This window comes from Callorhinus ursinus, unplaced genomic scaffold (genome assembly GCF_003265705.2).
Source record: "Callorhinus ursinus isolate GAN/ISIS: 27379988/994484 unplaced genomic scaffold, GSC_fseal_2.0 scaffold8, whole genome shotgun sequence".
In the NCBI taxonomy this organism is placed as follows: Eukaryota; Metazoa; Chordata; class Mammalia; order Carnivora; family Otariidae; genus Callorhinus; species Callorhinus ursinus.
The window spans coordinates 68,627,893-68,643,752 of record NW_027397070.1 but is presented as its reverse complement, the minus strand read 5'-3'; the positions used below and the strand labels follow the sequence as shown (position 1 = coordinate 68,643,752).

General features: G+C 45.4%; 1 protein-coding gene and 1 long non-coding RNA gene across 4 annotated transcripts in view; both read right to left on the bottom strand.

Annotated features, from left to right (window-relative positions):
• Window positions 1-15,860, bottom strand: part of EVL (Enah/Vasp-like) — a 146,368-nt gene that overhangs the window by 66,147 nt on the left and 64,361 nt on the right. Inside the window, exon 1 of one of the 3 annotated variants that reach the window (XM_025869374.2) lies at window positions 7,961-8,136. The exons of the other annotated variants lie outside the window; for them this stretch is intronic. Coding sequence (XP_025725159.1) covers window positions 7,961-7,971 — 11 coding nt within the window. The 5' untranslated portion in view covers window positions 7,972-8,136. Of the gene's footprint in view, window positions 1-7,960; window positions 8,137-15,860 lie in introns of those variants that run through there. 3 annotated transcript variants of the gene reach the window in all.
• On the bottom strand, window positions 353-7,339 carry LOC141373310 (uncharacterized). Its single transcript, XR_012379171.1, has 2 exons — window positions 7,087-7,339; window positions 353-6,863 (listed from the first exon to the last, which is right to left on the bottom strand). It is a non-coding gene; the product is annotated as an uncharacterized lncRNA (long non-coding RNA).

Here is a 15,860-nt window from a genome sequence, read left to right as displayed (position 1 = left end):
AATAAACCTTAAAAAAAAAGTAAAAACATTGTTCATCTCTGTAGCCCTAGTACCTGTGACTAGTGATTGCTCAATAAATACCTTTGGATAAATCTGCCTACACTACGATGTCCCAATTCAGTGACTGAGGAACAGAGGGACTTGGAATCACAGCTTTGTCAGAGCTGAGAAATAATCACAAGTACTTTATTTAGATGGAGGAAACAGGCCTGGAGAAGGGGAGTATGTTTCCCAGCATCCTGTGGTGCTTTGTGGAAGGGCCGTGTCTAGACCACAGATCTTCCTTTCTGCCATACAGTGGGGTTTTTCTGCTTTACTTAGTAAAGCATTTTTACCACATGTGACTTATCTCTTTATGTTTTTTTTTTTTCTGAACCATTTGAAAGTTGCGGATATCATGATACTTCAATCCTAAGGTTTTTAGCACACATTTCTTTAAAATAAGGACATTCTAATGTACAACTCAAATACCATTATTACATCTAAGAAAATACTTTACTAATAGCTATACAGAGCCCTTATATAAAGTTATCCAATTTCCCCCAAATGTTTTGATTTTTATGGGTCCAGGATCTATTCATGCCTTACATTTGGATGGGCTGTCTGCATACTTTTTAAAAAAATTTTTTATTGTTATGTTAATCACCATACATTACATCCTTAGTTTTTGTGCATATTTTTTTTTTAAGATTTTATTTATTTATTTGACACACAGAGAGAGATAGCGAGAGAGAGAGAGGGAGAGAGCACAAGCAGGGGGAGCGGCAGGCAGAGGGAGAAGCAGGCATCCTGCATGAGCAGGGAGCCCGATGTGGGGCTCGATCCCAGGACCCTGGGATCATGACCTGAGCTGAAGGCAGCGGTTTAACCAACTGAGCCACCCAGGCGCCCCTGTGCATACTCTTTCTTAAGCTAGAATATTAAGCCACTTTTTGTTTTTCATCAATGTTGACTTTTTTGTGTGAAGAGTTCAAGCCAATTGCCTTGTAGGCTGTCCACATTCTGGACTGTTTCCTCATGGCTAGATTCAGAGTGAACGGCAAGAACCCAACATAGGTGATGGTGCGTACTTACTGGATTCCAGCCCAGCGGGAGGCACATAATGGGAGTTGCCTCCTTTTCCAAAGGCAAAGTGGATTAAGGGAATGACCGCCAGATCTCTCCAGTGTAAGGTACATTCCCCCCTTGGGAGTTAGTTAACCATTCATAGGGTGACGTTTTCCCCCTTTAGGGGCAACAGGTTCGAAACATGTTTAATGTTATCTTCTCAGCTTAAAACATGTATTCTGAAATATTTCATACCTGTGAGAAGTGGGTTCCCACAGTCCCACCACACAGTTTAGGAATGTGGTGTCACCTCAAGTGGAACCCTGCACCTTCTCCCCAGATCTCAGGGTCCCTCCTCTGCCTCAGGAGCCGCTGTCTTGAACAGCGTGCTTACCAATTCTATGCATGCTGCCTGCAGTACACGCACACAATGGACTGTTTTACAGAGGTGGTTCTTGACACTTTTTGTTTCAGGACCCCTTTACGCCCATAAAAACTACTGAGGATGCCAAAAAGCTTCTGTTTAGGTAGGTTAAGTCTATCTGTATTTACCATAGTTGAAATCAAAACAGAATTTTTTTTAAAACACAGGAACGCACAAGCACACATTTCATTACCTGTCACAGTGACAATGTCAACACACTGTCAGGTGGCCTTTGGAAAATTCCACTGTGTGCTTGTGGGATAAGAGTGACAAAGGCAGACAGTGTCTTAGTGTTGTTATAACTACAGTTTTGACTCACAGACCCCTACAAGGGCGGTTCTCCTGACCACACTTGAGAACGGCTGAACTACAGCAATGAAAGTAGTGGGCGAGGTCCGCGTATTTTCACACGCAGAAACTCAAATGCTGACTGTTTGAGCCCATTTTTGTAAGCGTCAGAATGAAAGGAAGGCTTTGGGTGAATCAACTCTAAATTCAGTGTGAGCCCAGACATCTTTTCTTCCATCCAAACTGGTTGGGAGGATCAGACTGCTATGTCACCTGCGATCAAGATGTTTGCCTTTTCCCTGTTACAATGCCGCCGGCCCAGATGCTTGGACGGCTGCTCTCCACTTCTCTGTGGAGTCTAGTGGAATCTGGAAAAAACACTCCAACCAACTGTTGAGAGAGTCTGATATTCGTAGACAAAAGCTGTCTCACGCCTCCTTCCCACACTTTCTCTCAAGGCCACCAACATAGCCGTTTCCGTGGGGAGCCACCAGATTGTCCATGTGGACACTGGTGCTACTCAAAGCTCAAAAACATTTATAAGTTCCAATATGTGCCTGTGTCCTCACAGTCTATGATTCTGCTCACGTGTGGAAATGGAATGGGTTTCAACACAGCCCTGGGACAGCTATAGAGATCTGGCTGGACCAAGGACTGGGGCAGTATGCTTATCTCCAAGGGTAAATTAATAGCCGAGGAACGAGACCTGGCCGAGCCCTGGCCGAGCCCCAGCTAATATCCCTGATCATCAGCATGGCAATCGGCTCAGTTCACTACACATCTAAGTAAGTGCAGGGACAGGCAGAAAGGAGTGATACCACGTCCTGTGGCAGGCTGGGTGCGCAGATGATGAATGACTGACAGAGACAGCACAGGGTGCCACAGGAGGACAGAGGAGGTCTCCTTGTCTCTCGTGGTAGGAACGGTGTAAAATCAGAGACTGCAGAGGATAACAGAAATTAGGAGGCCCTGATCCTAACCTTGACTCTGCAGTTTGGGGCAAGTTCCTTCAAGAGGATACAGCTACGCTTAGCTTTTGAGAACACAAGAGATCTGGTTTCAAATCCAACTCTGTCAAGTGATACCACCGTGACCTGGAATGAGTGACCTCTTTGCTGACCCCTGTTCTTCCCTGCAAGCTGGGACTAACGGTACCACACCTCAGAGGATGAGGATTAAATACAGCGTACATCACATGATCGGAAAAATGCTTGGCACGGAACACTCTAGAAAGGGTAGCTGTTGTTCTTTTTCCGCCTTTACGGGTTCAGCTACCAAAGTAAAACCACTGGATGAGACCGGTTGTCAGCCATCTTCGGCCCAGGACACCCGAGGAACACAACACACTCTCATGAGAACGGCCTAGAATCATTGAGGTAATGTGCCTCGATTGGAGGCATATCTGATTCTTTGGAACGAGAGAAGACAGAGAAGTTTCAAGAAGTTCTCCAAATGATCTGCCTACACATCCCTGGGAGCAGCAACTGAACAACGTGATCTGCAAGGGCTGGTCTGACCGTAAGCTTCTGGGACTCTCTGACTCGCCTGTGAGGATAAGACGTCCAAGGAAACGCCAGCTCCTCTTAGAGGGGGTCTTCCAAGCCCTGCTGCAGAGGCGAAGGTGTGGGCCGGACGCAGGCTGTGTGAGGCTTCTCACACCTTCACAAATTCAACATCTGCAGGGCAGTGGGGGCAAGCAGCAGTTAGTGTGCCTAAGCAGCCCACCAACTACCAACTGTACGGGGAGCTGTGGCACCCTCACTACCTGACAGCAAGAAAAACGTCTGCTTTTCTGGCCTCTTCTCTACCACGCCACACTGGGAAGCACCATTGATTAGGAGCTTTGGTAGCCCGGGCATCTCCAGAACCATACATCAGAAGTAGTTAATTAAATCCAGCAATTTGATAAATGTATATTGTTTTTGCATCAGTGAGAAAAACAGACAGAAGCCCCTCCCCTCTTGGAACTTAGATTCTACAGGTGTGGAGAGATGGATAAATAATAAAAATAATAAGTCAGGGGCGCCTGGGTGGTTCAAACGGTTAAGCGTCTGCCTTTGGCTCAGGTCAGGTCCAGGGATTGAGCCCCATGTCTGGCTCCCAGCTCAGTGGGGAGTCTGCTTTCTGCTTCTCCCTCTGCCTCTCCCGCTGCTTGTGTTCTCTCTGTCTCTCTCTCAAATGAATAAATAAAATCTTAAAAAAAAAAAAAAGGAACTTCACAATGTAGGTTTAAAAAAAAATAAGTTATGTAGTATGTTGGAAGGTGATAAGCCTTTAGAAAAAACAAAACACCAACCAAGCACAATTAGGACAAGAGGGAGACAAGGGAAGGGACTGAAATTAGCTGATTCCACTGGAAAGGGGCAGACACTCTCCCGGAGCCTTTCCTACCGCACTCTGGGATCAGCTGGTTCCCACTTAGTGCAGACTTGTTTGACTGACATTTACTGGGAGCCTGTCTTGCACAGGCTCAAAAACCCTACGGACCCCCCAGCTGGCACTCCAGCTGCTTACATCAAGCCCCCCACCCCCACTGTGGCAAAAGAAACCACAGGCCACCTGAGTCTGGTTTGATTCACTTTCCTTCATACCCACAGGTGACCCAGCAGGATGCCCTGGAGGCCGTACCTCCAAAGCGCATCCCGAATCCGGCTACCGCTCCCCACCTACACTGATCGCCCCAGCCCCAGGCCCAGCTGCCCCCTCCTACCTGGACGACCGCAAGCGTGCCCGGAGGTTTTCCTGTCTCCACTCTTGTCACAACACATAGCATTAGCCACCCAGTGGCCCGAATGAGTTTCCTAAATCTCCATCGGATGCCTTTCCTTGTGCTAACCACCCTCCAAAGGCTTCCTGAGACACAACGAATAAAATCGAATGTCCTCACCACGCTTGCCGGCTCTGTGTGAGAAGGCATGTCCACTTCTCGGCCCGTATCACCCTTCCCTCTCCCTTGGTTCATGTAGCTTCAGCCTCCCTGTTCTTTGACCCCTGACCCCACCAAACTGTTCCTCTGTCAGGGCCTTTACATTTGCCATCTCTCCCCACATGCCCCCCCTTCATGTTCCATCTCCAGATTTTTGCAGGGTGGCCTCATGACCTGATGGCTGAGGTGTCTGAATAAATGTCCTTCACCTGGTGCCCAGTCATTTGCGACCAGCCTCTGGTACTGTTTGGTCTCTCTCTTATCTTTGGCTTATGTGTTCTTGACTCTCCTCCCTACCCTGCCTCCAGTGCAATTTCAGGTCAAGACGGCCTGTCTTGTTCCCCTGTTTCCCTGGGACCTAGAGCAGCCCCTGGCTGATGCTGACCGGGATGCTTGTTTGGTTCCTTCCTAAAGATCATGCGCTATCCTTCAGAGTTCACCCGAGGTCCCACTTTCTCCTCAGAGTCGTTCCTGGCAGCCCCAACTTCTCAGCTCCTGTTGCCCTTCCCGTCTACACTCATCACTGTGTGTGCCGCATGGCGCTGGGGACTCGCGGCTCTCCACTCCTGAGTGCGGTCTCCCCACCCCTGTGTGTCTCTACATCTCTGAGCAGACACCGGCTCTCAGTCAGTGTGGAAGGGCAAAGAATAAAGCCTCTGGAGTCAGGAGCCAGGGGCTCAAGGCTACGTTTCCTGGCAAGGTGCTCCTTTTCTAACTTGGTTTCTTCCTCTGTGCAATGGAAGCAATAAAAACCAGACTTGCTGCCCGCGGGACTGCTGACAGAATGAAAGGCAACGCTGCCAGTGAGAGCAGGCTGGACACAGCCATGGGCTCGGCGCACTCCCGCTCCCAGCCCACGGCTAAGCACTCGGGGAAACGTTTCTTGGCTTATGGGTGGCCAGAGTGGGGGCTGGAAGACAAGTTTTCATGGTTTGAAGGCCCCGTGGATCCCCACCACAGGCACAACGGTGACTCTGGAACCTAGATGTTATATTCCCGTTAGGTCAGCAGGAGGAGAACCAAAAAGCTTGCAGGTTTTCTAGCTACCGATGGTGCCCCACCAGCCTTGCATGGGGAGGCAGGTGCAGGACACCTGGGCTTTCCCTCTGGTTGGGCCACTAGTTCAGTCACCAGACCAGTCCTGCCTGGACTCAGGGCCTCCATTTCCTGATCTGTACACCTCAGAACTGGACTCGCTAGGAAGTTTTCAGACTTCAAAACCAACACTGCCAACAATACACATCTTTTTCCCCTCAAAGAAATACTGAATAATACTTAAACAAGAAAAAAGACAGTTAATTTGGTTGAAGTGGAGGGTAAAAGGCCTAAAGCACCACTAACCTGGATGATCGACTGTGGATCATCTCTAAGGGCCTTTCAAGATGGAAAACTCTTAAGACTCTTACTATATTAAAAGACCTTTAAAAAATTGTTTTGCTTCCTCCCCATTTACTTCAGATTCATTTTTCTGCAGCAGCAGTTGACAGGATAGAGCAAATTGCCTGGGCTTTTCACACTGTAATTCACAGCTGAAAACGACTCTGGTTCTTACCCACTCTGGAAGTTCACATGCCTTTGAAAGTATTCTGTTCTCCACAGCTCCACCCACAAGTCCTTTAAAGTTACAGGAAAATTACTAAAATGATAGAAACCCAGTTGCAAAGGAGCAGGAATAAAGCCAACCATAAAGAGACAGCGGGTTTCCCTGGCTCTGGCGACTGGGCCTAGAGGAAAGGGTTCCAAGAGCCCGGCTAAGGCTGCTGCGCCCCCTCACCAAATACCCGCTTCTGCTGAGCTTAAGAAGTATCCGCCAAGAGCTACTTCCTGTAGGGCCGGTGTTATTAGCTCACTGCCAAATGCTTCCAGAGCGCCTGTGTGGAGCCCTGGAAAAAACGCAGGGTGTGGCTGTCCTGCCTCTCCTAGCCGTGCAACCCTGGGCCAGGGCCACTGCTTTCCAGAGGCTAGGCTTCTTCCTCCTCAAAGCAGGAGTGACAGCACCTTCCTGATCCGCCCGACGCGGTTGAAAGAACCAGGTTAAGAAAACTGGTGAAACAGCACTTTGGAAACTGTGAAGTATTTTGTAAGGTGAGGGATTATCATTTCATGCTGAGACACAAAGCTGTAATGAGTTAATCAAGGAAACAACAAAAATCCCAGAGGATGAAACTGTCTTATCACCTACAATCTTTCTTTCTTTCTTTTTTTTTTTTTTTAAAGATTTTTATTTATTTGAGAGAGAGAGAATGAGAGAGAGAGAGCATGAGAGGGAGGAGAGTCAGAGGGAGAAGCAGACTCCCTGCTGAGCAGGGAGCCCGATGTGGGACTCGATCCTGGGACTCCAGGATCATGACCTGAGCCGAAGGCAGTCGTTTAACCAACTGAGCCACCCAGGCGCCCTCACCTACAATCTTTCATGGGGTCGCATGGTGGGGACAATCACATCCAAAGTGCCACCCCATCTTTAGAGAGTGCACTCACAATTAGACGTGCACAATGTGGACTGGCTGCCGCCTACACACGGACTGAGCAGGAGTCTGAGCGGCCGATGGCCTGAGTCAGTCACCAGCCTCTCAAGCAGGTCAGGACTCTGCTAGTCAGTTCATGAAGTTTCTACTAAAAAAGGAACCTCAGTGCTTCCCTCTTTGCCCAGTATTTTTTTTTAAAGATTATTTATTTATTTATTTGAGAGAGAGAATGAGATAGAGAGAGAGAGAGAGAGAGAGCACGAGATCCAAGAGGGTCAGAGGGAGAAGCAGACGCCCCACTGAGCAGGGAGCCCGATGCGGGACTTGATCCCGGGACTCCAGGATCATGACCTGAGCCGAAGGCAGTCGCTTAACCAACTGAGCCACCCAGGCGCCCCCTCTTTGCCCAGTATTTAGAGAAAACAACCTGAGTGTTTTCAGGCCATTCTGGAGAGAAGAGCCAAAGACCTCAGAGCCAAACCACAACCCCCTTAGATGGTTGAGACCCCCTCTACAATCTGAGGCAGCTGACTTCTAAGTAAGGCTTTCAACACAGAGGCCATTAAAGATCACAGACATCAGGAGCCATGGGCCCGTGAAATGACAGAGCAGCAGATGGAGAGTGGGTGGGCTCTGTGACCAACTTGCTGTGTGACCCTGGGTAAGTCCCTAGCCCTCTAGTCCTTGATCTCCCCATTAGTATAGCAAGGGGATCTGGGATGATTTCTATGGTCCCTTCAGCTCTACGCCATTATGAGTCTAGGTTTCCTCTTGACATTCCTCTGTCCCCTTTTTGGTCCCCATACTCACCCCGTGGCCATGGCTGAAAGGCTTTAGCACAGGGAAATCTGAGGAGGTGAGTCCTGTACTCCCACAGCCTATGCCGATCAGAGGACCACAGACCCTCGGAGGGCAGCAACCTGATTTTTAGACTCTACTTAAAACCAAACAGGAAAAGGAAGCTGCACCAGAGACAAAGGGGAAACAAACCCCAGTTACAAACTGAAACCTAGGGAGCAGAGAGAGAAACGAGAGGCTCAGTGCGCAGAGCCTCACTGGCGTGGGCGGCGCAACCACTGCACCACCCGGAACCCCCAGGCCCCGGCCTCAAGCCCTAAAGCACTTCCTGTGAGGGTGCAGCAGCAGGCTGGGGGTGGGACCTGTGGGGCTGCGGGCTCCCCCACCTGCTCACTGCCTCCCCGCTCGGCCACAGCCCCCTGACACATCCAGGACTCGCTTTTCCCACCTGCCGCAGAAAGTGGGGGTCAGTGTGGACGGCGTCCTCCAGGCTTTATGAAAAGCCTCCGAGAACTGAGAAGTACCCTCACCGATCCTCCGGAGCAAGAAGGCTACATGATGATGTTCTGATAGCTGCTGAAGGTTTAATAGTGACTTTGGTATCAGTTTTGCCCCTCCGCTGAGGAGACACTTCTAACCCTGACAGCTCCGTCAGCAGCTGAGGGCCTGCCAGGGAAATGCATGAGGAATACTGGAAAACTGGCTCTGTCACCTGTTCACTCAGTGACCTGGGGCTTCGGTCTCCTCGGCCATGGGGTGGGGCTCACAGCCTGACCCTGCCCGCCTCCACCGGGCTGTCGTGGAGATGAGGCTCATTCCCAATCTTTCTTTCAGGCCTTGTGCCAGAACCAAGAGACGGAACGCTGAAGAGGATGGCAATCTTTAAAGTCCTTGAAGGGCTTTCGGAGTCTAGAAAGACACTGGAATGCTAATGAACACATGTATTAAAATGCTACGATCGATACAGTGAAAAACAGCTGCCCAGAGTACTGTCCGAAAGGAAGAGCAGTTCTCACTGGACAGCTAAAAGCACTCTGAATGCTGAACATGTCTTTCAAGAGGCTTGCAAAGATATGCCTTTCCCTTCGAGCACTGCTTTAGGAGCAAACCACGATTTTTGACATAACTGTGCTTGTCATTTTCCTTTACTTCAAAATATTTTCTATTTTTCCATATGATTTCTTCTTTTATCTATGGATTATTTAGAAGCATTTTAATTTCTCACTCTTTGGTGTTTTTTTATTTTATTTTTTAAAGATTTTATTTATTTATTTTGATAGAGAGAGACAGCGAGAGAGGGAACACAAACAGAGGGAGTGGGAGAGGGAGAGCAGGCTTCCCGCTGAGCAGAGAGCCCGATGCGGGGCTCGATCCCAGGACCCTGGGACCATGACCCAAGCCAAAGGCAGATGCTTAAAGACTGAGCCACCCAGACGCCCCTCTTTGGTGTTTTTTAAACATCTGTTATTGTTACTTATTTCTAATTTAATTCTTTTGTGGTCAAAGAACATACTTAGTATAACTTCTTTTGTTTTTCCTGGTAGCCTTTCCATCCTTTAAAATTTATGGAGACTTGTTTAATGGCCCAGCATGAAGTTTATCCTGGTGAATGTACCGTGTGCACAAGGACGTATGTGCTAAATTTGGGTATAGTGTTCTAAAAATGTCAGTTAGGTCAAGTGTTGTTCAGATCTAAGTCCTTACTGGTTTACTGATTTGCTTTGTCCTATTGTTCTATCAACTGCTGAGAGAATGGTTTAAAGTCTCCAACGGGTGATTGTGGATTTGTCTATTACTCTCTTTAATTCTGTCCATTTTTACTTCATGCATTTTGGAGCTCTTGTTCGGTACATATGCTTTTTTTTTTTTTTATGGCTGATGAACTGACCCTCTGATCAGTATGAAATGTCCCTCTTTATCACTGGTATCACTTTTTGTCTTTAAGTTTACTTTACCTGGTATTAATGTAGACATTTGGGTTTTCCTATTGTCTGATACATCTTTCTCCACCCTGCACTGGTTTTCTGTTGCTTCTGTAACAAATTACTGCAAACTTAAAGCTTATAACACCAATTTATTATCTTAGTTTTGTGAGGTAATAGGTCAGAAGTCTGACATAGATCTCAAGGGTCTGAGCTAAAATCAAGGTGTTGGAAGTGCTAGCTTTCCTTCTGGAGGCTCTAGAGGAGAATGATTCCCTGGCCTTTTTTGGCTCCGAGAGGCCCCCTACACTCCTTCCTCATGGCCACTTCCTCTGCCTGCAAACTGAGGCATAGTGCCACTACAACTTCTTCTCCCCCGCTAAGGGTCTCTTCCTGACCACAGCCAGGAAAGGGTCTTCCCTGCTAGCTCTTCTTGTGGTCAGATCTGGGTTTTGTGGAGGGAGAGGGGCTTTTATTTTTTTCCATCCTTATGGAGGTGTAACTGAAAAAGATATTTATATATATAATTTATATTTGAGGTATATGACTTGATGTTTTGATAGATGTATGCCCTGTGAAATAATCACCATGGTCAAGCTAAGTAACATGTCCCGCACTTCACACAGTTACCATTTTTTTCTTTTCTTTTCTTTTTTAGGTTCTCTGCCTTTAAGGACTCACGTTGATTAGAACAGGCCACTGTATAAGCAGGATAGTTGCCCCATCTCAAGGTGCATCACTCTGATCATATCTGCAAAGTCCCTTTTGCTACATAAAATAACGTATTCACAGCTTCTGGGGATGAGGGTGGGGTGGTAGCATCGTTCTGCATTCTACACTTCTACTCTCAGCCCCTTGTCCTTTTGTATTTAAAGAGTGTCCCTTACAGACAGTATACGATTGAGTCTTGCTTTCTCATCTGGTCTGATAATCTCTATCTTTTAACTGGAGTATTTAGTCCATTTACGTGTAATTTATTGATATGGCTGGATATAGGTCCACCATTTTGCTATTTGTTTTCTATCTGTCTCATCTGTTTTGGTTTCCCTGTTTCTCTTTTCCTGCATTGTTCTGGGTAAATTAATTACTTTCTGGAATTCCACTTTAATTTGTCTTTTGACTTTTAGCTATATCTCTTTACATTATTTTTTAGCAGTCTTTCTAGGGATTGCAATATATATTCTAACTTTGTACTTAGCATACTTAGAATTACTTAGTATATACTTAGAATTACTATTGTACCACTTCATGTAAGCGTTAAGTACACAGCAATTGTATAAATGCACTCCCATCCTTCACAACAGTCACTACACGCATTATATAGTTAACATGTTACAAATTTTTGCTTTAAATGGTCATACACACACATATATACAAATATACATATTTTTAATAATAGTCTTCCATATTTACTCATTTACTTTCCTTTCTAGTACTCCTCATCCCTTTTTTTTTTTTAAGATTTTATTTATTTGACAGAGAGAGACAGAGCGAGAGAGGGAACACAAGCAGGGGGAGTGGAAGAGGGAGAAGCAGGCTTCCGCAGAGCAGGGAGCCTGATGGGGGGCTCAATCCCAGGACCCTGGGATCATGGTATGAGCCGAAGGCAGATGCTTAATGACTGAGCCACCCAGGTGCCCCTCCTCATCCCTTCTTAAACATCCAAGTTTCCTGGTATTTTTCTTCAGCCTGAGGAGTATATATCAGGTACAACAGCAACAAATCCACTAGTTTTCTTTTACTTGAGAAACTTTTTTTTAAAAAAGATTTTATTTATTTGAGAGAGAGAGACGGAGAGAGTGAGAGAGAGAACACAAGCGGGGTGAGGGGAGGAGAAGCAGACTCCCCACTGAGCAGGGAGCCCGATGTGGGGCTTGATCCTCAGACTCCAAGATCATGACCTGAGCCAAAGGCAGACACTTAACCGACTGAGCCACCCAGGTGCCCCTGAAAAACTCTTTTATTTTGCCAACACACTTGAAGGTACTTTTTTCTGAAAAGAGAATTTTGAGTTTTTTTTTTTTCTTTTAGAGGTTAAAAAAAATGTTCTACTCGCTCTGACATCCATGGTTTCTGATGAGAAGTCATCCATCATTTGTATCATCATTCTCTGTATATGATGTATCATATTTCCTCTGGCCACTTTTAGTATTTTCCTTTTCTTTGGTTTCCAGCAGTGTGACTATGATGTGCTGAAGTGTGGTTTTCTTTGTATTTTTTCTGCTAGGGGTTTGCTGAGATTCTTGGGAATGTGAGTTAAGGTTTTTCAGCAAATTTGGGAAGGTTTTGGTAATTATTTCTTCCAGCATTATTCTTCTGCCCCATTTCCTTTCTCCTCTTCCTCCAGGATTCCAATCACACCCATGCAGACCTCTTGGTATCATCCCACAAAGTCACCAAGGTTCTGTTAACTTTTTTCAATATTATTTCCCTGGTTTTCAGATTAGGTGATTTCTATTGATCAGTGTCCAAGTCCACTAACCCTTTTTTTTTTTTTTTAAGATTTTATTTATTTATTTGAGAGAGAATGAGAGATAGACAGCACGAGAGGGAAGAGGGTCAGAGGGAGAAGCAGACTCCCTGCTTCAAGCCCGATGCGGGACTCGATCCCGGGACTCCAGGATCATGACCTGAGCCGAAGGCAGTCGCTTAACCAACTGAGCCACCCAGGCGCCCCCACTAACCCTTTTTAATACAATCTCTGATCTACTTTTGATCTCATCTGGTGAATTTTAAAATTTCACATCTAGTACTAGAATTTTTATTTGGTAAGTTTTTTACAATTTCCATTTCTCTGTATGTTTACTCATTTTATCCATCTTCTAAGTCTTTGAATGTATGTATAATAGCAACTTGGAAGTACTTGCCTGCAAATTCAAACTTCTGAGTCACTTCAGGGTCTATTGATTGCTTTTCCCTCTTAAGTAGGGGCCACATCTTCTGACTCTTTATATGTCCACTAATTTATGTTTGTACGTTAGACATTGTGATGACAAACTGCAGAGAGTCTGGGTAATATAGTCTTCCTTTAGAGGCACTGATTTTGTCCTGGCAGGCAGGTAAATTACTGGCAGATTCTTTTGGTGAGGTCAAGTGTGTATTAATTCTTTTTTTAAGTTCTATTTCCATTTTGAACTTAGCCCCAGGGTGTGGCCCTTACTCAAGGGCACAGTCCCCACTCCTAAAGTATGGCTGTTCTGGGGTCTCAACTGAAAGCCTGAGGTGCTCAGTGAGGTCTCTTCATCTGGATGACTAGAATCTCCTACATTTCCCAGCACTGCATGAACTTTGGCATCATCATTCAGTCCTTAGCCCTACCACAGGCAATCTGTGCTGGACCTCATAGACAAGTCTCATTCTACACATGCACAGCCAGTCAGCCCTCAGTCAACAACCCAAAGTGAATCCCTCCACAAAACTCTATCCTTGCTCCTACCACAAGCCTTCCTTTTCTCTATTTGTCCTGTAACATCCAGCTATTTCGGTAGCCTAGAATTCCAATATCTGCCTTCTGAGCTCATTAAGATCAACTTTCAGCTTGAGCCCCAACATTCTGTGCCAAAACCAGAAAGAGGCCCCAGGCAGAAAGCCAAAGTCACTGTGGGGCTTATCATGTTTCTTTACTCAAGACTCAGAGTCCTGTGCTATCTGTCAATGCCTGAAAACAGCAAGAATTGAATATTTTATGTGAGTTTCAGTATCCATATATTCAGGTGCTTCATATTATTTTGTTCAGTTTGATAGTTTTTTTTTTTTTTTGTCAAGACAGCAAGTCCACAATCATTCCTCTGTCAACACCTGAAGCAGAAGTCAGTGATTATTAAACTACCAAAGGGCATTCTCTTTCATTTTCTGAGCATTTCCTGAAGATGTTAGCCTGAGTGTAAACATCTTCACTGTAAGAATATGCTTTTCATTTCCATCCTTCATCTCCGCTGTCCCCCAGTCATGTTACTACTGTCTTTTCTTGGTTTCAATAAGTAGATAAGAGGTTAAGAGTGATCCTTCTGGGGGCATTCTTTTAACCCTGTCATCTAGCTTTAATAAGGCACTTACGTGAATTATGAGGAGTAAGAAATATGGAAAGATTTTTGGCGAGGGTGTTATGAGATACGGATTCTAGCCCATGCTCTATTACTGACATGCTATACATCCTAGGGCATTTATTTCCCCACTTTCAGTCCCAGTTTCCTCATCTGTTCAATGAAAGGACTGTCCATATTTGTAACTATGAACTGCAGGTATAACGCCAATTCCTAAATCAATTGTGACAAGGCAATAGAAAATGTTGGAAAAATGGGATAGGAGCTGTTGGTATCTGAAGAACTAGTCAGTGAGAGCATTAAGTAATGTTTTGTTTAAGGCCCCACCTTATAATGTGTTCCTATGAATTGAGCTCAGCACTTAGTACACTGCTTAGGATGTAGCAGGTCAGGGTGAATGTTGACTGCACGATGAATGTATGAATGAATGGGAAGGTCACCAAATCTCACACAGGATACCAAATACTAAGGCATTTGGCTTTGCATCTTGAACATAGTAAATGCTCAGTAACTGACAACTTGTATTGACTTTGATTGAAAGAGGCGTTTTCCATGTGTCTAGGTCCCATGAGAGAGCAGAATGGTTGACAACGAATCAGGGAGCTTTATTACAGGCCACTTTACTTAAGAGATCAAATTCAAAGCCTTGTTTTGTGGCTGGGGAAAATCATCTAATTTCTGTAGATCTTAGTTTCTTTTTCTGTAAACAGACTGTTCTCCCTTCTACTCCCTCTCTGTGGGATGTTTGAGCATAAAAGTGTCTTTGACTAAGAAATACAGAAAAAAATTTTGCTTTCTAATATCAGTTTTTCATGAGAATTTGTGTTTAAAAAAAAAAACAACAGTGTTCTGAGTAGAAAGTCCTCGTGTCCTAGGAGTGGAGGAAAAGGGGATGGAGAAATGGCTGCACAGAATTACTTACCATCAGTGACACATTATGAAAATCTCCTGGCAATGCTGCACAACCAAATGCAGTCCACCTGGGTTTGCCCTTCAAGACCCAATTTACATATTACCTCTTCTATGAAGTGTTTATTGAGCCCCCAAGATAGACAAAATTATTCCTGCTGTTGTGTTTCTCCTGCATTTTACAATATTATCAATTTAAGTGTCACAGATGATTGTCCTTAGGGAGGGGCTACCATGTTTCATTATTCATCTTTTATCACCAGTTCTGCTCAGCACAATTCTTGGTATACATACTGTGTGTTCAGAATGTTTGTTAAGCTGTTCTGCTGAAAAGACTGGTACTCAAGAAGTATGTGAATCACTAGTGTACAGAGAAGGTACTGACATGGTCTTGTTTTTCAAACGTCAGCATTTGGAAAGGGAATGCTTGAATCTACTTACTCTGCCCCAAGTAACTTCCATCCCAACCAAGCTCCTGGCCAAACTCATCTGCAGCACAGACAGACATTACTAGCCAAGTCAATTGAATGTTCCACGGAAATAATGATGAACTCACAGGGGAAAATTAGAACATCTCTGAGAAGTGCAAGCACTATAAAAGATGGAAGAAAAAGAACTAATGAAGCAACCTGTGAGATATAATAAGAAATACATATTTGATCTCTGTTCCTGTTTCTGTACACAGATTAGTGTCATTGTGGGTGGCAGCAATAATTTGTGCCTGGGTCTTAGTTTATAAAGGTGACCGAATGATGACAATGCCACTAAAAGAAAAGTTTAATGTTATTCACAGCTCCCCTTGAAACAAGAGGCATGGTATTAGGGAAGTACCAGCGTTGTCAGGAGGCAGGAAGGAGCAAGGGGAAAGCACAGGCCACAGCCTTTCTGGGGGTTTCTGTAGGAAGGCAGGGCAGGCTAAGCAGATTAGAATTGCTAGTTTGAATAATTCTAGTAGGCTTGCGGGGCTGTCCCTAGTTGTTCGGGGTAGCTTCAGGCAGGGGAAATCCTGGCTTGGGGACTGTGAGTCAGATAAAGGAG